Source organism: Chiloscyllium plagiosum, unplaced genomic scaffold, assembly GCF_037043375.1.
Source record: "Chiloscyllium plagiosum isolate Xiang-an unplaced genomic scaffold, Cpla_swu_hap1 HiC_scaffold_43, whole genome shotgun sequence".
Classification (NCBI taxonomy): domain Eukaryota; kingdom Metazoa; phylum Chordata; class Chondrichthyes; order Orectolobiformes; family Hemiscylliidae; genus Chiloscyllium; species Chiloscyllium plagiosum.
The window spans coordinates 15,605,661-15,631,310 of NW_028270181.1; the positions used below are offsets into that span (position 1 = coordinate 15,605,661).

General features: G+C 41.3%; 1 protein-coding gene across 16 annotated transcripts in view; it reads left to right on the plus strand.

Annotated features, from left to right (window-relative positions):
* Positions 1-25,650, plus strand: part of LOC122541861 (calcium-activated potassium channel subunit alpha-1) — an 847,529-nt gene that overhangs the window by 533,680 nt on the left and 288,199 nt on the right. For all 16 annotated transcript variants that reach the window (XM_087982321.1, XM_087982311.1, XM_087982314.1 and 13 more), the window contains exon 6: positions 21,618-21,693. In XM_087982321.1, the coding sequence (XP_087838447.1) occupies positions 21,618-21,693 (76 nt within the window). The remainder of the gene's footprint in view (positions 1-21,617; positions 21,694-25,650) is intronic.

The following is a 25,650-nucleotide window of genomic DNA, read 5'->3' on the forward strand; positions in this document are numbered from 1 at the left end:
AAAAGCATCATGCGACAGTGTAGTTTTGTTGAGCTGAAGGGCCTGTTCCTGTGCTGCTCTGTTCTTTGTTGTTATTTCTAAAACCCAAATTATCAACATCCTCAGGGTTACTGTTGACTAAAAACTGTGTCAAGTAAAGAGAACACTCACCCTTAATATATGCAGCTCCAACAGCAGTCAAGAAGCTTTACACCATCCAGGACAAGGCAGCCTACTTGATTGGCACCCCATACATGAACATTGACTCGCTCCACCATTCGGGCACAGTAGCAGCAATATGTACCGTCCTCAAGATACATTGTACAACTTCACCAGAACTCATTAGATAGCACTTTCCAGACATATTACTGTTAATATCTGGAAGAGCAAGTGCAGCAGGAAATTGAGAAATCCACCATTTGCAAGTTTCTCTCAAACACTGACTATCCTGACTTTGAAATATGTCACTGTTCCTTTTGTGTTGCTGGGTCAAAATAGAACCGTAAAGATGTACAGCATGGAAACTCGTCCATACAGATATTCTAAATTAATCTAGTCCCATTTGCCAGCACTTGGCCCATATCCCTCTAAACTCTTCCTATTCATATACCCATCCAAATGCCTTTTAAATGTTGCAATTGTACCAGCCTCCACATGTCCTCTGCCAGCTTGCTCCATATGTGCGCCACTCTCTATGTGAAAAGGTTGCCCCTTAGGTCCCTTTTAAACCTTCGCCCTCTAATTCCGGACCCTCCCCCCCCCCCTCAGGAAAAGATCTTGTCTATTTGCCCTATCTTTGCCCCTCATGATTTTATAAACCTCTATAAGGTCACCCCTCAGTTTCTGATTCTCCAGGGAAAACAGCCCCAGCCTATTCAGCCTCTCCCTATAGCTCTAACCCTCCAACCGTGGCAACATCCTTGTAAATCTTTTCTGAACCCTTTCAAGTTTCACAACATTCTCCCTTTTTTATAGCAGGGAGACCAGAATTGCACACAATATTCCAAAAGTGGCCAAGCCAATGTCCTGTACAGCCACAACATGACCTCCCAGCTGCTGTACTCAATACTCTGACCAATAAAGACCACCCTTCTTCCAGGAATCCTGGAACTCCTTCCCAAATTGCAATGTTTTGAAATCTACACTTAATGGACTGCACTGAATCAAGAAAGGCAGCTCACCATCAGCTTCTCAAGAATGATTATGGATGGCTAATAAACACTGGTCTATCTAGTGACATCTGCTGAATGAATAATACAAATAGAAGTTATTTCTAGTCATACGCAGTTGTAAGACTTTATAAACATTTGGAGCTGTCAAGCTATGAGCTCACAGGCATTCCACTGTGATAAGTTACGAAATCAGTCATTCAGCACAGTCCTTTAATGAATGATCTCAGACTTATGTCAACAGATTGAATGGAATTGCTAGTACTGCTTTTTATTCTAGTCTGCAGATAGATTTTTCAAAAGTTTTGAGGCTGGGTTTTAAATGTTATTTGACACTTGACAGCCCTAGTGAACTTGACAATGGGTTTATCTCCTTTTTAATGCACATTTATGTCTATATTCAACAATGTCAAAAGATACATGATCTTTCCAAATTGTGTGCCTGGATCTACCTTGTGACTCAGTGCTAACTTATTGAGCTATATATGACACCTAAGGAAACACAATTACTTTTGCATTCTAAAGGGGTGCAAGTGCTCACTTACAGGTAAGCCTGTTAGCAGTAATAAAAAAATACATAAAATGGTGTTACGTATTTGTTATGGGCCCACGATTTTACTGACTCTGAATTGAATTTGCAAGTTATTAATTTGAGTTTAATACATCTGATCATTTGTGTCTGTGAAGCAGCCAAGTGGCTGAAAATTCCGACTGGTTCATTTTGCTTCTGGAGAAGGAAACTATTGATCTCCAGAGATCCAGCACAAAATAAATAGTCTGCCATTCCAGTAGAAGCTCAGAAGTAACACAACACCTGATGGAGGAGCAGCACTCCAAAAGCTTGTGATTTCAAATAAACCTGTTGGACTATAAACTGGTGTCACGTGACTTCTATCCCAGTCCAAAATTGGCATCTCGACATCATTCCAGTATAATTTTGTGAAAATGTTGAATTAAATCAAAGCTCCCTTTTCCCTCCTCAGGTGCTCTTAAGAGATCCTGTCTTGCTGTTTTGAAGAAGAGTGTAGTTCGCTCCAGTGCTAATATTTATCTCTCAACTTAACGATTTTGAAAATAAGTCTCCAAATGATGCTCATTTACCTAATTTCAGTTTGAAATTAGAGGTTTCAGGCTTGCTGTGCAAACTGACTGCTGCATTTCCAACATTATGATTGTGATGTACTGCGAAAACCCTGCATTGGTGGTCAGCAAAATGGGTAGTCTTGAGCTTGTGAAAGATACTATATAAATGCAATTAACTTCTCTTCATACAAGATTCTGGCTTACATATGACTGCACATTATCCTTGAAGCAGTGGCTTCAAAAGTCATTTTCTGATAAGAGCAATTGCAGATTAGCTAAGATGGTCAATAAATTTACTCAGTCGGCATTAGACTTATTTGGAGGGTCAAAAATATTTAAATTATACTCAGCTATGACTCATGAGACATACTGACATTTGAGTTTATGCAGCATAATTTTGTTTCACATATTTTGACTTGCTGCCTTATAGTTAAAAATATTAATTTAAAGTTTTTAATTTTTAATTCATTTTGTGCTTCATCCCAATTGAGACATTGTGTCAATTTTTCTTTAACCTGAGTTTTATCATTCTCCCCTCCTGGTTAAAATCTCAGATTTGACTCAATATTCTGTCTGGTCTCCTGCATTTCCCCCAATCCCCTAGTTGTTGCATCACTTTCAGAGACCAAAAGTATCAACTCAAACACAGTAAGATTTGATTATTTTTTATTTCTATAAAATTAATAAGGATTTCAGTATGTTTAATAATGTGTGACATTCTCAAAATGAATTAGCGATTATTAATCTCTTTTTGTTTATTATTTATTTTGAACCAGGAAGATTAGTATTCCTCCAGAGTGCTAAAATGATGAGATATGTTTTCCTTTATGGAGGTTGGCTGAGATGGTAATCAGTTAGCATCTCTTTTCACATTTATCATGTATTTGGAATTAAATATCTGACTGAAAATTAAAGCTTAATTCTCCAAAACAACATTTAACGAATGAATCACAAACAATAAATACAACAGCTAGAAATAAGTTTTTTTCCAGGAATGCTTACCATTTAAATTAGAAGCCCTGCTACTGCTTGACATATTTCTAATCAGTGGTTATTTATCAACAGTTGTTCTATTTCTATGTCATGTCTGTCCAGATTATGTAGTTTGTCTAACAACTACACTCTCATTCACTGAGCAGGAAGTGGAGGAGATGCGGTGAAGGGCATCGTCGATCACGTCTGAGGGGAAATTGGGGTCTTTGAAGAAGGAGGCCATCTGGGTTGTATGGTATTGGAACTAGTCCTCCTGGGAGCAGATGCGGCGGAGACAAAGGAATTGGGAATATGGGATGGCATTTTTACAGGGGGCAGGGTGGGAGGAGGTGTAGTCTAGGTAGCTGTGGGAGTCGATCGGTTTGTAGTAAATGTCCGTGTCGATTTGGTCACCCGAGATAGAAATGGAAAGGTCTAGGAAGGGGAGGGAGGAGTCTGAGACGGTCCAGGTGAATTTGAGGTCTGGGTGGAAGGTGTTGGTAAAGTGGATGAACTGTTCAACCTCTTAGTGGGAGCACGAGACAGCGCCGATACAGTCATCGATGTAGCGGAGGAAAAGGTGGGGGGTGGTGCCAGTGTAGCTGCGGAAGATGGACTGTTCCACATATCCTACGAAGAGGCAGGCATAGCTGGGGCCCATGCGGGTGTCCATGGCTACTCCTTTGGTTTGGAGGAAGTGGGAGGATTTGAAAGAGAAGTTGTTCAGGGTGAGGACCAGTTCAGTCAGTCGAAGGAGGGTGTCATTGGAAGGGTACTGGTCGGTATAGCGGGAAAGGAAGAAGCAGAGGGCTTTGAGTCCTTCGTGATGGGGGGTGGAGGTGTCCCAATTCCTTCGTCTCCACCGCATCTGCTCCCAGGAGGACCAGTTCCAATACCATACAACCCAGATGGCCTCCTTCTTCAAAGACCCCAATTTCCCCTCAGACGTGATCGACGATGCCCTTCACCGCATCTCCTCCACTTCCTGCTTCTCCGCCCTTGAGCCCCGCCCCTCCAATCGCCACCAGGACAGAACCCCACTGGTCCTCACCTACCACCCTGCCAACCTCCATATACATCGTATCATCCGTCGTCATTTCCGCCACCTCCAAACGGACCCCACCACCAGGGATATATTTCCCTCCCCTCCCCTATCAGCATTCCGAAAAGACCACTCCCTCCGCGACTCCCTCGTCAGGTCCACACCCCCCACCAACCCACCCTCCACTCCTGGCACCTTCCCCTGCAACCGCAAGAAATACAAAACTTGCACCCACACCTCCCCCCTTACTTCCCTGCAAGGCCCCAAGGAATCGTTCCTTATCCGCCACAAATTCACCTGCACCTCCACACACATCATATATTGCATCTGCTGCACCCGATGTGGCCTCCTCTATACTGGGGAGACAGGCCGCCTACTTGTGGAACGTTTCAGAGAACACCTCTGGGACACCCCGACCAACCAACCCAACCACCCCGTGGCTCAACACTTCAACTCCCCTTCCCACTCCACCAAGGACACGCAGGTCCTTGGACTCCTCCATCGCCAGACCGTAGCAACACGACGGTTGGAAGAAGAGCGCCTCCAACCACTAGGAACCCTCCAGCCACTTGGGATGAACTCAGATTTCTCCAGTTTCCTCATTTCCCCTCCCCCCACCTTGTCTCAGTCAAATCCCTCGAACTCAGCACCGCCTTCCTAACCTGCAATCTTCTTCCTGACCTCTCCACCCCCACCCCACCACCACTCCAGCCTATCGCCCTCACCTTGACCTCCTTCCACCTATCGTATTTCCAACGCCCATCCCCCAAGTCCCTCCTGCCTATCTTTTATCTTAGCCTGCTGGACACACTTTCCTCATTCCTTAAACAATTTCTTAAGAGCTGGAAAACCGCGGCAGGTCAGGCAGCATCCACGGAGCAGGAGAATCGATGTTTCTGGCATAAGCCCTTCTTCAGGAATTAGAAGGGCATTCCTGAAGAAGGGCATATGCCCGAAACGTCGATTCTCCTGCTCCTTGGATGCTGCCTGACCTGCTGTGCTTTTCCAGCAACACATTTTCAGCTCCTATTGTGGAAAACAGCAAGGGAAGTGTTCCTCTGCACAAGGTGCTCTTAAGAAATTAGGAGAAAGTGAGGACTGCAGATGCTGGAGATCAGAGCTGAAAATTTGTTGCTGGAAAAGCGCAGCAGGTCAGGCAGCATCCAAGGAGCAGGAGAATCGACGTTTCGGGAATATGCCCTTCTTGAGGAATGCCCTTCTAATTCCTGAAGAAGGGCTTATGCCCGAAACATCGATTCTCCTGATCCTTGGATGCTGCCTGACCTGCTGCGCTTTTCCAGCTCTTAAGAAATTGTTTAAGTTGTGGTTAGAGATGCCCTATTGAGTAAAGCAGAGGGAGCTGGCTTCTGGATTCTGACATTTCATATCTAGATTAGATTATATTCCCTACAGTATGGAAACAGACCCTTCGGTCCAACAAATCCACACCAACCCTCTGAAGATCAACCCACCCAGGCCCATTCCCCTTCCCCATGTTTACCCATAACTAATGCATCTAACACCATGGGCAATTTAGATTAGATTAGATTTGATTCCCTGCAGTATGGAAATAGGCCCTTCAGCCCAACAAGTCCACACCGCCCCTCCAAAGAGAAACCCACCCAAACCCATTCCCTACCCTATATTTACCCCTGACTAATACACCTGAAACTGTGGGCAATTTTGCATGGTCAATTCACCTGACCTGCACATCTTTGGATTGTGGGAGGAAACCGGAGCACCTGGAGGAAACCCACAGAGAACACAGGGAAAATGTCCAAACTCCACACAGACAGTCGCCCTGGGCAACTGGTTTCCTGGTGCTGTGAGGCTGCAGTGCTAACCACTGGGCCACTGTGCCGCCCCTAACCTTTATTAATGTCAGTAATGCTAAATAGCGTAATGTACTTGTGACTTGTAACAAGAAATATTGAGCTTCCAAAGTACTAAAAGGAACTTGCATGTGATAAATGTGATGTTGGAAATATTCAGAGTGAAAGAGAGTTAACATTTCAAGGCCATGACATTTCATTGGAACTGGGAAGTTAAAAATATAATTGAGCAGGAGAATCGACCTTTCTGCCTGACCTGCTGTGCTTTTCCAGCACCACACTCTCAACTCTGATCTCCAGCATCTGCAGTCCTCACTTTCTCCTCCTTAAAAACATAATAGTCTATCCATCCCCTCCCCAAAACCTCAGGATGAAGGGAAGATCAGTGATAAGGTGGACGACAGGAGAGATTGAATGAGAGAAATTATCTTCCAAGGCTAAAGAGAATGGAGATATGGAAAACAAAGAAACAAATAAACAAAAGGTGTGCACAGAGCAGCTTTGCTTGTACAGTTAGATGCAATGCATGATCTTTGAACCATGGCAAGCAGGATGGAGTCCTTGGGGAAGCATTACTTTCTATCTTTTCTAATTCCAGGTCTCACTTTCACCCACCAACCAGGTGTCACATGCACCTGTTTGTGGAAGAAGACAAGCTGACTTAAATGATGTTTAGAAGTTTATAAAATGTGGACTTCATGTTCAGGATGGGAGTAATAGTGGTGATTTAATGGTGATGTCTGTTACTCAGCATGTCCTGGGCTCTCAGGTTTAGGTTCATTTTAGTCACTGCAACACTTTCCTACTCGAAAACCCTTTTCCACATCTTATCGCTCTGAGTTATAAATCAAATATTTTTTAAAAAAACCTTCTGTTTAATTCTGGTTCTGAGCTGCTTTTAAATGCTTCATTTATGTACCACTGTGGTTTGTTAACATTTTGGATATCATGACAGTCTAAATATAAGCTGCGGAGCTGATTTGCATCACATTATCTTGCTTGGGTTTACATAACTCCACAATCTGGGATTGTGGAGCTGCAGATTTAAACCTGTTTTTGTAAGGCCAACATTTGCTTACACTGGAGATCTGTCGAATGGGCCCGATAAAAGAATCTGTTTTGAACATAATATAGAAGAAAATGTTTTGTAAATTTTAATCAGATTCAAATTTAATCTTTACCCATGTCTGTCAAGTTTGGAATCCAACACGCTGTCTGGTATACGAAGTTCAGGTGAAAAGTGGATTCTCACAAATTTTTAATGTTGTGCAGATATTGACAGGAAATTTTAGGAATCACGTTAGTTTAAGTGATTTGGCTGTTCCCTCTTCCTCCAATGCTAAGTAAATAGGTTATATAACCCTGATTAAAAATCTTACCATGTCACATCATAATCCTCATTAGTTTGAAAAGACATTATGAATAAAACCTCCCAAAATCCTCAACATCTCTTCTTAATCCTCCCCTCATCTGGTGTCTTTCTTCAGCAAACCTCATTGTAAATTTATCAGCAGTTATACAAGTGATTCTTGATGTCCTTTCCTATAGCCTTCATTGAAACCCATGACTCCCTCACAGACCACAACCCTGACATTCTTCTAGAGTAGTCATGATTTGGAGATGCCGGTGTTGGACTGGGGTGTACAAAGTTAAAAGTACACACAGACACTCCTACACACACACACACTCTCACACACACAGGCACTCCTATACACACATACACACGGACACACATATACACAGACGCGCACACAGATACCCACACACACCTTTACAGACACACACACCCCCACACATGCACCCTCTCACAGACTTTACACACTCTACACTCACTACACACACACATACAATTTCTCACACTTACAACCCCCAACCCAGACAGACACACACACACAGACAAATACCCACACGCACACACATTTTGTGGGGTGAATTTGTACTTGCAGGGTTACACTGTACTTTGATCAAAAACTGCATGAATTCATGTAAAACTCCGTTATCTCACTTTTTAGATTAGAATCAATCAAAACATCATGGCATAGACAGAGAACACGGGGGCCAACACCTTCAACATATTGTCTAGCTATCACCATTGTTAACAGCTAACCCGAATGCAACTTTTTAAAAAAAGGTTTTGTGATTTCCACATGAAAGAAGTGAAACTATCATGATATTCAAACAGATGAAAAACTTAACAGACAATCAAATTTTCAATGTATAATTTCAGTTACATCACACTGTAAAGTTTTGCTATAAATTCTGTGTGTTAGGATTGAGCCCTCCACTATCACCTGATGAAGGAGCGACGCTCCGAAAGCTAGTGTGCTTCCAATTAAACCTGTTGGACTATAACCTGGTGTTGTGTGATTTTTAACATTCTTCTAGAGAGCAGAGTTGCTGTTTTGCATTTGGGAATCTGAAAGCCTGGATTTCTCTCAAATCCTGCTAAATTTATGAGCTGATTAGCATTTGTTGTTTCCATTCTCGGCAGCTACTGGAGAGAAACTTCAAAGACCGGGGGGAAGATTGCAGGCTGCAGCTGGGGTAAACAAAGAACTAGAAAGATCCGTGGTGGATAAGAGCAAGATGTGAAAGGTTGGGATGGCATGAAGTTGTGGTTTGGGATTTTCAGGATTAATCCTGAGAGGAATGCTGAGAACAACTACATACGGAATGGTTTGGAAGTAAATTTGTTGATCTCCTAAACCACAAGGTGTGCTCGGAAGGCAATAGTTAGGTGGATCCCAACAGTCCACTTCTCCCTTTAGCTGACTTTCTTCTGAAGCGTCAGAAACCTGGTTAACCAGTCTTAATGTTGTAATGGAGAGAATGAGGCATGCAGCACAATGAAAATACTTAAAAAAGACTTCTACCTCCTGGAACTGGATTGGTTACCTGCCCTTTTGACCTGTTTATTAAAAATCAAAAGTGGGCAAGTTTGAGGCAAGTTGGATTTGCATTTGAGATTATTGTTTGAACATCCCACCTGATCCAACTGGCCCTTTCTTGGGTATTAAAAGTTCCCCCCAGTGGATCAAAGATACTGATATACCAATTGATTTTCAATTTTAAATCATTCTAAATTGTTCCTAATTGCTTATTTAAAGATAAAATGCCTTCTCAACCAAAGGCACCACTCATGACTTGTTTTATGACTCAAACAGTGCTCAAAAATGCTACCTGCACTGCAACTCATCCAAACTATGTCATACATGTGTTCTCAGGTCCAAATCTGCTTTCATTCATGCTCCCCCTACCAAATCTGCTGTGTCTGATCGAATATGTTTTTACCCATCTCAAATATTTTTATAACTAATCATGACAGCAAACTGAAAAAAAAACTTCTTTAATGTCCCAGGTTTTATTTTGATCTATGTTGCTCCAAAGACAGCTTTTGCCAAAACTATACAAGGCATTAGTCAGATCACAGCTGGAATGTTGTAGGTCCTTTATTTAAGTAAAGTTATCGTGACGTTGGAGATTTTCCAGATAAGGATCAGTAAACTATGAGGAGAGTTTGAATAGATTGGGTCTATACTCATTGGAATATCGAAGAATGAGACACGACCTTATTGAATAGACAGAACAGAATCGAATTAGGTTTATTGTCACATGTACTCAAGTACAGAAGTACAGGTTGTTCTTGATTAACCCACGTTTCTTCTACATGATTTGGCTATAATGCAATTGATGAATTGTGAACGTTGTTTGGATAACATGAATTTTGTCCAGAACGGGTCAAACATTTTGTTTAGCACGTTTTCTATAGCATGAGATTGCAGATGAACGCAACCGTCATGTTATATGAGAACACCCTGGACAGTGAAAAGTTTACAATGTTGCTGCTCATAGCGCCACCTTAGGTACAAAAATAGAGAAATCTTAGATACAAAAATAGAGAAATAAAGAAGAAAAAAGTTATATTACCTTAGTGTTTCATAGTATAAGTTAGAATATAAGACATAAAGGATAACATTACAGTCAGATAAACATTACAACAGATCAGCGCAAGGGCTTCCACACGTGGTCTGACTGGCCTCACAAACTGCGGACCGCCCACACCGGTCCCCAATCCAACAATTGTCTCCACTCTGCTGCAGCCCCCAGCCGCTCCACTCCATGTCTCCAGCCCACTTTGCTCTGGGCCCAACCATATTGAGTTCTTAGTGGATTTGACAAGATAGATGCAGATAGTTTGTTTCCCCTTGTTGGGAGAGTGTAGGAATAGAGACACAACCTCAGAATAAGGGTAGCATGTTTAAGAGACGGATGAAGAATTTCCTTTGAGTGGAATTTGTGGAATTCTTTACCACAGACGGCTGTTGAGACTGGGTCACTAAGTATATGGAAGACTGAGATAGACAGGTTTTTAATCAGTAAGGGAATCAGGGTTATGAGGAAAAAGCAGGGAAATAAAGTTGAGGATTATCAGATCAGGTATGATCTCACTGAAAGGTGGAGCAGACTGGATGGGCTAAATGGCCTACTTCTGCACATCTGTCTTTTGGGCATGTGGTGAAATAATACTCAAAGACTCCAGGACGAGCTTGGAGATTTAGCAACCATAAAATCTGAAGCTCTTTCACTCCATGACCTTTGCCACCCAGCTTGCTAAATTGCCAACTCAATATAAATAAATCGTGATTAAGCTTGTAAAACTGTACATTACTTTGATTTTAAACATTTGGATATGTTTTAAAGAGAGTTTTGACTCACAGAAGAATTGAAGTTATAGCCAGTATTGGCTAATTGCAGTTCTTTCACACCACTAGTGAATGAACCATGTGGAGAATTTTTTTGGAGAAGGTTCAAAAAGTGATTTATTAAAAATCTACGTGTTTGTACCAGTGAACAGTTCCTTATCACCTTTCACTAGCAACATTGGTTCCAAAATCAATGTAATTGAGATTCCAGTCAATAAATAAGCAATGCATTCACTCACTATTAGTACCAGGTTCCTCCTTTTTTCCTATTGCTCACTTCTTTCCTTCCATTTCTCCTTTATTCATTGACAGCTTTTTCACTTGTACTCAGGTTGTCTGTTTTATGAAGGAACGTTTGGAATTAATATTGTCCAGAACCATATCTGAAAGAAACAGTCTGAGATCATTCATAGTTGCATTGAATTACTTTTGATTTTGAAGACTAAAATAGATTCATTAATTTTTGAAGTGGTATCGGATTTGTAATTATACAAGTATTGTGTCATTCTGCAAATTAAATCTGATGATTGCAGGAATGTTTTGGAAATAGACTTGTATTATCTGCTTACTGCTACATGCCTTTAGGGAAGTGTCCAAGGAACTAAAGCACAGCATCACGTCTATGGCGTTTGTATTAAGATAGATAGGATTATTTTCTTTCATTTAGATTGTTCTAAATCCCTGAAGAATTGAATGATTCAAGAACTATTCCTTTCTTACACAGTTCAGTGCAAGTAGGACTTTTAACACTCACATCGCTGTAGGTACGCACAAAAATAAACCTTTAAGCATCTGCTAAGGACGTGGTGTGAACAGTGTAGAGTAACAAGTCGAAAATTTATATGAGTCTCCAGCTGTAGATGGGAATAGCACGTTGGAAAAGCAGCCGGTCTGTTCTTTACAGTCAAAGGTGATTCTCTGGTTGAATCAAAAAGGAGATTATGTTGTAATATCCTGATGGAAATGGTTTTCTAAGCTTTGCTCATTGAGGATCATAGCAGCAGCTGTGGGAGGTCCCTGTTTCTCATTGTCCTGCGTTTGTTCTGTTTGTTTCTCCACTGAGCGCTGCTGGCTGTCTCTGTGTGTAGTGGATGAACAAGTGCGTTCTCCAGATCCTCATCTCAATCGGTGCAGAGTGTGAGGATTAGGCTTTCTGTAACCTAGCAATGAAAGCATCACAAGTCCCAGGAGGGACATGACTACAGTGTCAGCGTGACTACATTGCAAGCGCTTGTTAGCTCTAATGCACTTTAGGTTAAGAAAGACATTTTAGAAATGCAAGTTCCTTCATCTTTAGGAGCACTGTTTTGTTGATCAGTTTTAGTGGAAGTGGACATATCGTAGTAATGAGCAGTGGAAGAAACAGATTTGAAAACACAAAAAAAGGGAATTAGCAATGGACTGCAAACTTCAAAAACTGTGTGCTCACTTTGAAATGTTGGGGAATCTGCAAGAGATGCTCGGACAAGATATACTGAATCTCCTTGGAACCAACTGAAATATCAAGAGTCATGATTCCAAGTAAAATTTTAGTCTATCGTGCTCCAAATGGATCTACTCAGACTGAGACTTTACGGAGCACCAGGAGACGTAAGAAATCACTGGGTGACCTCTTCCAGAATGGATACCGTGTCAGAGCTGCTCACAGTCATAATATGGAGAAAGAGGAACAAGATAGCTTCCAAAACTCTCTGGCTTCTTGCTATCGCGTCGTGTATTACTGGGGTAAGATTCTTCTGACCCCAAGATATTGTAGTTATACCTTCAAAAGATTGTTCCACATCTGGCTCTGCCTCGCACTCAGTTCAGTTTTTTTTTAAAGCTGACATTTAAAGCAGAGCTATTTCATTCTTTCTAATATTTCCAGCTCTGGGCAACTTCGAAATTACAGGGGTTTCCAATTATTTTAATTTTGTTTTGACGATCCGTTTATAGCTCCCTCTGGTTTTACTGCTGTTGTAGCTTTCCATGTTACTTTCTGAATGCATGTTGTGTGAACCCTATATAACAAATACATGCTTCCAAATTGAAACACTAGTCCAGAACAGAATTGGAGTAATAGGCACATACACATAATATTTTAAAATAATAGTAACCTACATATTATGATTTCATGTCTTAGATCAGAAATGCCATTGATGTTCCAAGCTTTAGCATTCTTTATGTTGTCATTTACTGTGCAATATCTGTCTCCTTTCACCAGAGCACAAACTTAACATACCTTCAGGTTTGCACATTTAAAATCTCAAGCAAAATATTCAGGCCACTGCATTTCTTAGGGACAATTTATCAAAAGTGAATTTAAATAGTGAGCTATAAATTTGATGCAAATTCTGGATTTGCTCACTCTTTAAGTGAAACTTCTCTTTCAATGCAGTTATTATTCATCTTTTGGTTTAATTTTGGTCCTTCACTATAAGTTTCAGTTGTAGCTGTTTGAAAATCTAACTTATTTTCTCACTAGCAGCCTGCACTTTAAAGTTTGACAGAATGCCTCAAGGTATCCAATTTAAATCATGATGTCCAACTATATTTATGGTTCAATGGACATCTCCATTCTATGCAAGTTTTAGATACTAAACTTTGTACAGGACTGGTGCGAGATGTGCCCACCTGGATGGGTATATGAATAGGAAGGGTTTAGAGCAATATAGGCCAAATTCTGGCAAATAGGAATAGGTCAGATTGGGATATCTGGTCGGCACAGACGGGTTGGGCTGAAGGGTCTGTTTCTGTACTCTATGATTCTATAACTTGATGACGTTTTAGTTGCATCCTCTGACCAGTGCGCAAAAGGTTTCCTCCGGGTGCTCCGGTTTCCTCCCACAGTCCAAAGATGTGCAAGTCAGGTGAATTGGCCATGCTAAATTGCCCGTAGTGTTAGGTAAGGGGTAAATGTAGGGGTATGGGTGGGTTGCGCTTTGGCGGGGCGGTGTGGACTTGTTGGGCCAAAGGGCCTGTTTCCACACTGTAAGTAATCTAATCTAATCTAATCTAATCTAAAACTGTGAGGTTACATTACGATTATGTAGGAAGAATCTGCACCAATGGGCAGCAGAGTTGGTAACCACAGGACATGGATTTACGCACCACATTATGATCTGAAAGGACGGTGGATGCATATTCAACAGTACATTTTGAAAGGGAATTGGCAAGGACAGTATTTGCAGGATTACAGGGCAAATAGAACTAATTGCATAAGACTATAAGACTGTAGGAAAGAGGAGCAGGGTACCAAGTGTGCTTCTCAAACCTGTTCTGCCATTCAATAGGATCATGGCTGATCAGACATTTCTCTTATCCATATTCTTGCCCTTAACTATAACCCTTGATTCCCCTATTCATCCATAATCTGTGTATCTCAATTTTAAATGTACGCAAGGTCTCTGTATCCACAGCCCTCTGTGGTAAGGAGTTCCAAAGCCATTCTAAAGGAAGGAATTCCTCCTCATCTCCTCCTTGTCTTAAATTGGTACCCCTTTATTCTGAGGCTATGCCCTCTGGTCCTAGACTCTCTCATGAGGGGAAGCATCCTCACAGCATTTACCTTGTCAAGCCCCTTAAGAATCCAGTGCCTTTCAATGAGGGACCTCTCATTCTTGTAAACCACAATGAGGAGAGTCCAAGCCTTTTTAGCCTTTGTTTATAAACAGTCCTTAACTCTATCAAAGAACTAATACGATGGACTCTGTAACTCTGATCCAAGATTAATGCCAGGTAACATTCCTGAAACAAAAACTGGACAAGGAGTGAGTTGAATGATAAAATAGATTGGAAATAAAGCTTCATAAATACATGAGCTCCATCAAAAATGATTATACATTTTATTACATTGACCTGTTTTAAAATTCTAAAGAACATCTGTGTGGTTTTTTAAAAAAAAATTATTTTGAAAAAATTTTTCTTTACAAAATTATAAAATTACAAAAATATGAAAATATAACATTATAACAATAAAAACAACAACAATAAACCAACTACTATACTACTCTACAAACTCACAACTGCACTCATTACACATCAATAAGTAAATAAATAATGCTTCTCGGCTTAAGACAACCTCAGCTCTACAATGAGGAGGATGGAATGAGGAATGAGAATGCTCCTCATTCCTGAAGAAGGGCTTATGCATGAAACGTCGATTCTCCTGTTCCTTGGATGCTGCCTGACCTGCTGCGCTTTTCCAGCAACACATTTTCAACAATTTATCAAAAAAATTGTCGATTTTCTGGTGCAGCATATTTGTGAGAAAGTCCAAAGGAATATGTTTCATAATTCACTCCTGACAGACTTGGGGGCTTCTCAGACACCTAGCACATCAGAATGTTCTTCCTCTCACAAAAAGTGAGGGCGCTGAACAAGCTTTCTCCCATGTACATCTAAAGGAGATAAATTCGGCAAACCCAGGGGAATAGAAACCGGGTCCACCTTGACTTCGGTCCCCCAGGACCCTCTATTACTCCTGCCACAGCGTTCCAGTATGTACGGAGTCTGTGGCAAGACCACCAACAATGAGTGAAGGTACCTGCATTTATTTTACATTTGGGACACACTGAAGAAGCACCCTGCTTAAATTTTGCAAGATGATCTTGGTCCAGATGAGCCCTATGAAGAGTCTTAAATAGCATGAGTCCTTTTCCATATTGAAATCTTCTTCACACTTTCTTAGAAGTCCTCCTGAATTTCTGGAGTAATCTCCACCCTAACTCTCCCTCCCAGACTTCCCATAATTGCTCGATGTCACCTGAGGAACCTCCTCCCAGCAAACGATAGAGAGTACTCACTGAAAGAGTGCTCTTAGTCTGAAGCACCCTGTTCTCTGTATCAGATCGATTACCCTCAGTCAGAAGCAGAGTCTCTTTTCAGATAAAATCTCTGATTTGAAAAAAACGGAGGAGGTCCCTGCTCAACAATAACATAAAAGTTTCATCTTCAAAAAGGTCACCCAAACAAGAGAATCCCCTATCCGCCCAGGACTTAAACCTGGGATCCATTGTCCATTGCTGGAAACCTGGCATACCAACTATGGGAGAATGGAAAGGTGTTTTAGACATATTACCCTCCATCTGTCTTGTTGCCCTCCACACTTTGATAGTATTAATAACTATGGAATTGCGGCAATGTTCAGCAACTATCCTCATTTTGTCCAGAAGCAATAGGTTAATAAGAGGACACTCTGCCTGGGAGGCTTCAATGTCCAACCATATCAACGCTGAGTCTTCACAGGCCCAATCACTCTCAAAAGATAAAAGGGAGCTCAATTGATATCTTCTGACGTCTGGGAAATCCACTCCTCCCAACCCATGGGATTTGCAATTTTGTAAGCTTGATAAGAAGCCGCTTATGGCGCCAAATAAAAAAACTAAACCAACCATTTAATTTCTGAAACATTTGTCTATGATAAAGCAAGAGAAGCATCTGCAGAGGTATGACAAGTGAGGAAGAACATTGATTTTAATAAGACCAACTCGACCTAGCCATGATATTGGAAGGTCTTGTTTAGTCTTGTCAAACAAATGAACAAAATTAGCCTTGAATAACTGATCAAAACTAGGGGTAACAGAGAGGCCCAAATAAAGAAAGCCTCCCTGTGCCCACTTAAAGGGGAACTCACCTTCAACTCCCGGTATTCCCCTAAGATCCCCTATAGGCATAGCCTCTGATTTTGAAAAATTGATCCTGTAACCTGAGAAAAAGCCAATTGAATTAATACACTGTATCAATTGGGGCACCGAAATTGCTGGGTTCAAAAGAAAGATGAAAACATCATCCGTGTATAATGTGATCTTATGCTCCTTTGACCCTACCTTTAGGGCAGCTATATTAAGGTCCCCATGAATGGCCTCTGCCAGCAGGTCAATCACCAATGTGAAGAGTAAAGGTGAGAGGGGACAGCCTTGCCGACTGCCCCTACCAATGTTAAAATTATCAGACCTTATAGCATTGGTGAGAACCACTGCCAGAGGATTACTGTAAAGGATCCTTCCTCATCTAGTAAACACTTCACCCAGGCCAAACCGCTCTAGGGTATAAAAGGGATGTGGCCATTCCACCCGGTCAAATATCTTTTCTATGTCCAAGGAAACCATCAACCCTTGAACTGACCATTGCTGGCACACTTTAATCATGTTAAGCAGTCTCCCAACATTATTGGATGATCAGCGATCCTTTATAAAGCCCATCTGATCCTCCTTAACAATAGAGGGCAACACCCTTTCCAATCTCAATGCCAGAGTCTTCGATAAAATTTTAAAATCAGAATTTAAAAGCGAGATGGGTCTGTAAGAAGCATGGTCTTCTGGCACCTTCCCTTTCTTGAGGATAAGAGAGGTATTCGCCTCTCTCAAGGATGGCTGGAGGCAATCACGACTATATGAATAGTTGTACACGTCGAGCATCGGTCCTGACAGTATTTTTACAAATTCCTTACAAAACTCACTGGGCAAGCCCTCAGGGCCAGGCACCTTTCCACTTAGAAGTTGTCTCATTGCCTCCTATATCGCTTGTGCTGTTAATGGAGCACTAAGGAGAGATGCCTGCTCAGCAGACACCCCCCGGAAGATCCAAGTTCCTAAAAAAAAGTCTCCATTTTATCCCATCTATCCTCATAATATTCAGACTTATACAGTTCAGAATAGAACCTCCAAAATGCCCCATTGATCTTTTTAGCATTACAAGTTAGAGTCCCATTTCCTTCCTTAATAGAAACAATAGATTGAGAGTCATTCTTCTTCCTGACTAAATATGCTAAGTATTTACTTAGCCTATTACCATGCTCAAACAGTCCCCGCTTCGCAAAGGAAAGTTCCTTCCTTGCTGTATGCTTTAGCATGGAGTTTAAGGTGGTCGGAGAGCTGTGATCTGCTGCAGCTTAGTCACTGGCGATCTACTGTAATATGCTGTCTCAGCTGCCTTCAGTCCTGCCTCAAGCAGATGTTGCTGCTCTCCCTTCTGTCGCTTTTGGTTGGCAGAGTATGAGATAAATATCCCTCTAGCATAGACCTTGGAAGTCTCCCAAACAATGGACAGATTACTAGCTGTACCTGAGTTGATGGCCAAAAAAGCTTCAAATTCCCTTGAGAAGTATTCTACAAACTTGCTGTCCTTGAGGATGAAAGGATCTATTCGCTAGTACCGTGAGCCCATTGCATCATCCTGAATCTTAACCATTAAATACACCGTTGAATGATCAGAGATGGCAATATTCCCAATCGAACAGGATACCACCAAATTTACAAAAGCCACGGGAGTTAGGAAATAATCGATCATTGTGTGGCATTTATGAGGATTGGAAAAAAATGTAAAATCTCTGCCTGTAGGGTGTAAACATCTCCAAACGTCCACCAACCCCAGTTCCACACAAAGATTGCCCAACTGCTTAGATTGTGAAGAAAGCTTTGGGGGGGCCTTTGCACATTCTATTCAGCACAGGATTCATAATTCAATTCAAGCCCCCCCCCCCCGCGGTCCCTCTTTGGCTGCAATGCCAAGGCCACCAGCTTAGTGCATCAATCAGAAATTTAAGAGGGTGGGCCGGAGGACAGTAGGCATTCAAAATACCATATTCCTCACCATTTATAAGGGCCTTAAGAATAACAAACTGACGGTACTCGTCTTTAACACAATCTATTAAATTAAATGGGAAACCTTTCCAGATGAGTATTGCCACTCCTGTGCTCCTAGTACAAAAAGTCGAGAAAACCACCCGATCAAACCCATCCTGCTGTAACTTCAAATGTACCTCGTCATTAAGATGAGTCTTGTGTAACAGGGCAACATCCACCCTCTCCTTTCTAAGGCTTGACAACACCATTTTTCTTTTAACTGGTGAATGAAGCCCTCTATTATTCCAGTGCGCCATTTAAGAATGTTGCTAACCATGATCCTTCACAATCACCTTTGACCTGCCGAGAGGAAGAATTCGCTTTACAACACACTGAGCTTACTCAAAAGGAGACTCATAGAGTCTATTTACAAAAAAAACCAAAAGAAAACTAACTTCAAAACACAAAAGGCACTTAATGAGGGACTCTAAGCCTGCCCACAGAGGGAGCTTACATTTCCCACACTCACCTCCATCGCCCCTTCCAGCTTGAGCCGCACCCCAAATCCAAGCAGTGGGAGAAAGCAAACAACAGACCTTGTAAACACAAAGGTATAACAAAAACAATGAGCACTCTACCCACCCCCCCAACAAGTATCAATACCACTCCAGCTTGGAGAGAAAATAAAACCCACCAACAACAGCTTCTTTGGGAAAAGAGTGAAAGTACAAGAAATAAAAACAAGACCAAAAAAAAACCCACACACTATGTCCATGTCCATAAATACACCTACATTATTTTAAAGTGTCCAAGAAGTTTTTGGCTTGCTCTAAGGAATGAAATGACCTCACAGTGTCCTTGTAAGTAATTAAAAGAAGCACAGCTGGGTACCTCATCGAATATTGAATACTGAGGTCCTTTAACCTTCTCTTAACCTCATCAAACCATTTCCTCTTATGGATCACTGCCGCAGAAAAGTCCTGGAAAAACATTATCTTAGTTCCCTGATAGATCAGGGCCTGCGGATCTCTCCCCAACCTTCTGGAAGTATCCATGACTCTCTGCCTGTTCCTGTAGCATTGATTCTGACCGGATCAGCGCACCTCAACCCAGTGAGCTCTGTCAACCTTGACCCGGTCTGCCTCGGCATCCCAGCCAAGAAATTGTGGCAACCAGTCTTCAAAAGAAAACTTGCTGGCTCCCCACCTTCTACTCCCTCCGGCAGGCCAACGACCTGGCTATTTTTCCTCCTACCTCTATTTTCCAGGTCATCAACTTAGTCAGGACCCGAACCTTTTTCTCAATGGCGTGGGTCTGCCTCACCGAGGACTCGACCTCAGTCACTGAAGCCGAGGTCCGCTGCTCAACCTCTTCAACTCGCTTCCCAAGCCCTTCCAACTCCTCATATTTTTGCAGCATGGTTGAGATGGCTCCAGTTGATTATGAGTCTCTTCCCTCAGCTCCTGGATCAATTGTCAGATCGCTCCAAGTTCCTCCATGATGTTCTGCTGTGCAGGCATTTCTTTAACAGCTGCGGAGGGAGCTGCAATTGCTTCCCCAGTTGCAGTCTCGGGCCTGCCTGCTATTTTCGAGTGTCCTAAATGTTGAGACTTGGCCATTTGCTTCCCCTTCGTCATTCTCGCATGCTCGAAAAAGGATTTAAACAGTTGTTTTACCGTTTAACAATTTTCTTTTCCAAAAGAAATTAAGGTGGGGGGCGAAAACATATTAAACCTTGGGTTGGATGCAGAGCTCAGCAAGGCTGATCGATTCAGATCGCTGCCATCTTGAACTCCCCCCTGTATGATATTTTTAACAAAGATTTTAATAAAATGTGTTACTTGGTTTGTGTTCTATTTATTTTGTCTCTTTGTGCTTTTCTCTTGCATGTCTCTTCAGCTGAGCACATCAAATACTCAATCACAAATTTCTACTGCGTCGCTGCCCTGACATAACAAACAATTTGAACACTGACAGTCAATTCTCTAATTACTCTGTTTATCCATTACCTAGTCTCACCATTGAAACCATTGAGCTCATTTTCACATGGTGATTTGTTCTATGAAAGTAACCACATTTGACTCATGTGGAAATTAAACAAACAGTTGAGAGGGAAAAGATTAGCAAAATATGTTGGTGGAATTAATTGGGGAAATGTAAAAGGAGGTTGTGTGGAACATAAATGTGATGTACACCTGTTGTGACAAAAGGCCCATTCTGTGCACTGCCTAATGCATATCATTTCCAGTTAAACTTTTAGTAGTGTTGTTGGAGCAGTCTCACTGCACTGTCGTGTATAAATAAGCAAATTTATCAGGATAAGCATGCAATCTATTTATACTGAGTCAGGTCCAACCAACTTTGGGTACCGTTAACACTTCTGGGAGAGAACTCAAGGTAGAAATAAATTCTTGTTTGTAGATAAAGGAAGAGATGGGTTTCCTGTTATAATAGTGTCTAAAGTAGCTGATGAAATTTGATTTATACTTGCAGTGAAAATTGTCATTCACCCAATGGAAAACACAGGTATGCAGCAAACCTGGTGAAGGAAGTCAATTCTCCCACAAGCATTTCATGGAATGCCTGACTAAATATAACTTATTTATAAGTCTTGTATGATGATTCCACACTTTCCCTTTGAGTTGTTGGAATCTATTGCCAAAAGCACCATTTGATGACAAACAGCATTCTGTTTCAATGATATGTTCCAAATTGACCAGAACACACAGTTAGGAGAAAGTGAGGACTGCACATGCTGGAGATCAGAGTCGAGAGTGTTGTGCTGTGAAAGCACAGTAGGTCAGGCAGTATCCGAGGAGCAGGAGGATTGACATTTCAGGCATAAGCCCTGATGAAGAGCTTATGCCTGAAACGTCGATTCCCCTGCTCCTCAGATGCTGCCTGACCTGCTGTGCTTTTCCAGCACCACGCTCTCGACTCAGAACACACAGTTTCCAAACACATTTTCTTTGTCAGTGCTGATGCTCGCAAGACTTGGCAGTTTGAAAATATGAAGTAGGTTGCATCCTTATATTAATTAAAACCTAAGGGAAAGCTTTCCGACAGAATCACTGCATCTGTTGAGTTGCAGGCCATGTTTTGTTTACATGCACAGCAAACCATAAATTCTAATCTGCACTCCAGAGGATGAGATTCCTCTTGCAGAAAGTTACCCCTTAGTTCTTTATGTACACTATGTAGGAGCTCACGGTTACACTGGTTCTGAATATCACAGGTTGTTAAGTGCTCTGAACAGCGACAAGTGGATGTTAACCTATTGTTTCTTTTCACAGGCTTACGATTTTTAAGAGCGCTCAGGTTGATACAGTTCTCAGAGATTTTACAATTTCTGAATATTCTAAAAACAAGGTAAGCAACACAAATTCTGAATCAGACATTTAACATTCTGAAGGACTATTTTAGACATGCCTTGTGTGATTTAGTAGTGGAGGTAACATTTTTGTCCATTTGTTAGCCTGTGTGTCTGTAATTAATACATCTCAAAAAGTAATGGTCAGCTTTCAACAAAACTTGCCACATAGAATGTGACTAAAAGAAGAAGTAATTAATTTTTGATGAAGTTGTGGATTCCTTTTTAAACAATTCATTAACAGTTGGGAGGTACGGTCAATTGATTTTGTTTTGTACAATTTTGTGGGTTGTCTTATTCGGAATGTTGTTAATTATTATAGTATGTTGTGGGTTGTCTCAACAGCTGTGGTGCAGTTTGTCACAGTTGTCAAAATGTGAACCTAGTTGTAGATTGTTGGATGTGGATTGACCCGAGGCCTGTAGAGAGATGGGAGCTCTAAATTAAAATATTTATTTTCTCACTTTTGCAGTTATGAAGCATTAATATGGCAAAGGTACATGCACTACTGAGTGCCGTCTTACTGGTTTCCAAACGTTTTTACACCAAGAAATAATTTGTATAATTCTTTACATAAAATGTACTCAAATTTTCCTTACTGTAAATGCAAATAAATTATTATGTATCCTTTTAAATGAACTTACATTTCAACCCAGCCATGAAGTGCAGAACTTAAGTATGTTGCAGTGATGAATCTAGTGCAACAGGGCTTTCATTTTAAGAGCTTGCGCCTTATTATGACTGAGTATGTACTGCTAACTAATTGCTTTTTTTCTACTCATTTGAGAGGAAGAGGGTATCACTGATTGGGCCAGCTGTTTATTTCCCATTCCTAATCACTCTTGCAGTAGTGGGGTAAGCAGTCTTCTTGAACTACTGTAGCCCATTTGGAGCAGTTGCCCTACAATTCTATGAGGAAGAGAGTTCTGGGACTTTGATCCAGCAACAGTGAAGGATTAACAATATATTTCTAAGTTGGGATGCTGGGTAGCTTGCAGAAAAACTGCAGGTGATGGTAATGTTCCCATGTATTGGTTGCCAGTCTCATTCTAGATTGTAGCGATTGTAAGTGTGGATGGTACTGTTCAAGAAGCTTTGATGAATTTTTGCAATTAATACCCAAATGATAATGCTGCTACGATGTATTGGTAGAGGAGAAAGTGAATTACTCGTGGATGTGGTGTCAGTCAAGCAATTTACTTTGTCCTGGGTGGTGTCAAGCTTCATGAGTGTTGAAGCTACACTCAGCGAAGCAAGTGGGAGTATTCCATCACATTCCTGAATTGTACCTTATAGATAATAGATGAGTCTTTGAAGTCAAGATGTGAGTTACTTGCTGCAAGATTCCCAGCCTCTGAACTGCTGTTGCAGCCACAGTAATTACATAGCTTGTTCAGTTCAGTTTCTGGTCAATGGTAAACCCCTAGAATGTTGAGAGTAGGGGATTCAGTGATGGCAACTCCATTGAGTGGCAAGAGATGCTGGTGAGATTTGTGCTTTTTGGAGATGGTTATTTTCTGCTACTTGTGGAGTGTGAATATTACTTGTCGCTTGTCAGCCAGAGTCAATTTTGTCTAGGCCTTGCTGCATTTGGACATGGACTGCTTCAGTATCTGTGGTGTTGTAAATATCGCTGAACCTTGTGTAATCATCAGTGAATTTCTGACCCCATGATGGAGGGAATGTCATTGATGAAACAGCTGAAGATGGTTAGGCCTAGGACACTACCCTGAGAAACTCCTGCAGTGCTGTCCTGGTTCTGAAATGACTGATCTTCAACAACCATCTTAGGTGTAAGCTAAGATTCCAATCAGCTATGTTTTCCCTTTTTATTTTAATGAATTTTAGTTTTGCTGGGGCTCCTTGATACAGCACTCGGTTCATTGTGTCAAGGGCAGTCATTCTTATCTGCTCTCTGGAATTCAGGATACTAATTCCTGCCATGGTGGCACAGTGGTTAGCACTGCTACCTCATAGCACCGGAGACCCAGGTTCAATTCCCGCCTCAGGCGACTGACTGTGTGGAGTTTGCACGTTCTCCCCGTGTCTGCGTGGGTTTCCTCCGGGTGCTCCGGTTTCCTCCCACAGTCACAAAGATGTGCAGGTTAGGTGAATTGGCCATGCTAAATTGCCCGTAGTGTTAGGTAAGGGGTAAATGTAGGGGTTTGGGTGGGTTTCGCTTTGGCGGGTCGGTGTGGACTTGTTGGGCCGAAGGGCCTGTTTCCACACTGTAAAGTAATCTAATCTAATCTAATAGAACTCCTTTCTCATCTCCAGATAGAATCATGCTCAAAGACTCATAGAGTCGTACAGCATAGAAACAGACACCTCGGTCCAATAGGTCCATGCTTACTGTAATCCCAAACTCAACTAGGTCCCACCTTCTTGCACTTTTCTTACTCATGTATTTAACCAAATATTTTTTAAATGTCATAACTGTAACCACATCTGCAACTTCCTCTGGAAGTTCATTCCACTCTGTGCAAAAACAAATTGCCCCTCATGCCTGTTTTAAATCTGTCTTCTCTCGCCTCAAAAATATGTCCTTCAGTTTTAAAATTCCTTACCTGAGGGAAAAGACCCTTGCCATTCACCTCATCTATACCCCTCATAATCTTATAAACCTCTATAAGGTGACCCCTTAACCTCCTACACTCCAGTGAAGAAAAAAAGGTCCTAGTTTGTCCAGCCTCTTGTTATAATTCAAACCTTCCATTCCTGACATCATCCTGGTAAATATTTTCTGAACCCTCTTCAGTTTAATATTTTTCTTCCTGTAACAAGGAGACCAGGACTGGATACAGTACTCCAGAAGAGGCTTCACAAACATCCTGTACAACTTCAACGATGTCCTGTCTACGTGTGATGCAAACTTCAAAGAATTATGTACCTGAACCCTGAGTCTCTGTTCTACAAAACTACCAAGGCCCAACTTTTAACTGTATAAATCCTGCCCTTATTTGTTTTACCAAAATGCAATAAATGGACCCCTTCGATAATGTTGCACATCTTCAGTTCCACACAGAATTGTCAGTCTGGATTATATATTCAAGTTGTGTAGTGAGAGTTAATCCAACAATTTTATGACAAGAGGTGAACCTGATGCCTACTGAATTGGTCTGAAATTTTGCAAACTTCAGTATAATCATTTTTAGCCAGACAAATTCCCTCTTATATGACACCATTGTCCCATGGATTGGGTCATTCTCCTATTGATTGTGTCATTGTGGATTTTTGTTTGAAGCTTGAGTCAGTCAAGGTGATAGTATTCCTTGTAAGTACCACAAGTCAGGTCTTGAAATGGACATAGCTGTATAAAGTTTTCAAGAATGTTCTTCTTTACAAATTTTCATTATGTTGATGCACTTTAAAACAATTTCATTTGCTTCTTTCCTTGGTCCATTATTTTCTGTTCCTGTGTCTTCATTTGCTAGCTTGTACAGAATGATAGGCATTACCACCCATCTCTATTAATTCCGATTTGGAAGTGCCGGTGTTGGATTTGGGTGTACAAAATTAAAAATCACACAATGTCAGGTTATAGTCCAACAGGTTTATTTGGAAGCACACTAGCTTTGTGAGCATTGCTTCTTCATCAGGTGGTTGTGGAGTATAAGATCGTAGGGCACAGAATTTATAGCAAACGTTTACAATGTGATGTAACAGAACTTTCTTAAAAGTTCTGGAATTTACATATGAAAGAACTGAAACTGACGTGCCCATTCTAAAAGATGACAGACTGAACAAACAATCCAGGTCTTTTTCAATATATAATTTCCGTTACATCACACCATAAACTTTTGCTATAAATTCTGTGTCCTATGATCTTATACTGCACAACCACCTGACAGAGGAGCAGCGCTCCGAAAGCTAGTGCTTCCAAATAAACTTGTTGGATTATAACCTGGTGTTGTGTGATTTTTAAATATTATTTTCATTGTTGCCAGCTGTCCATA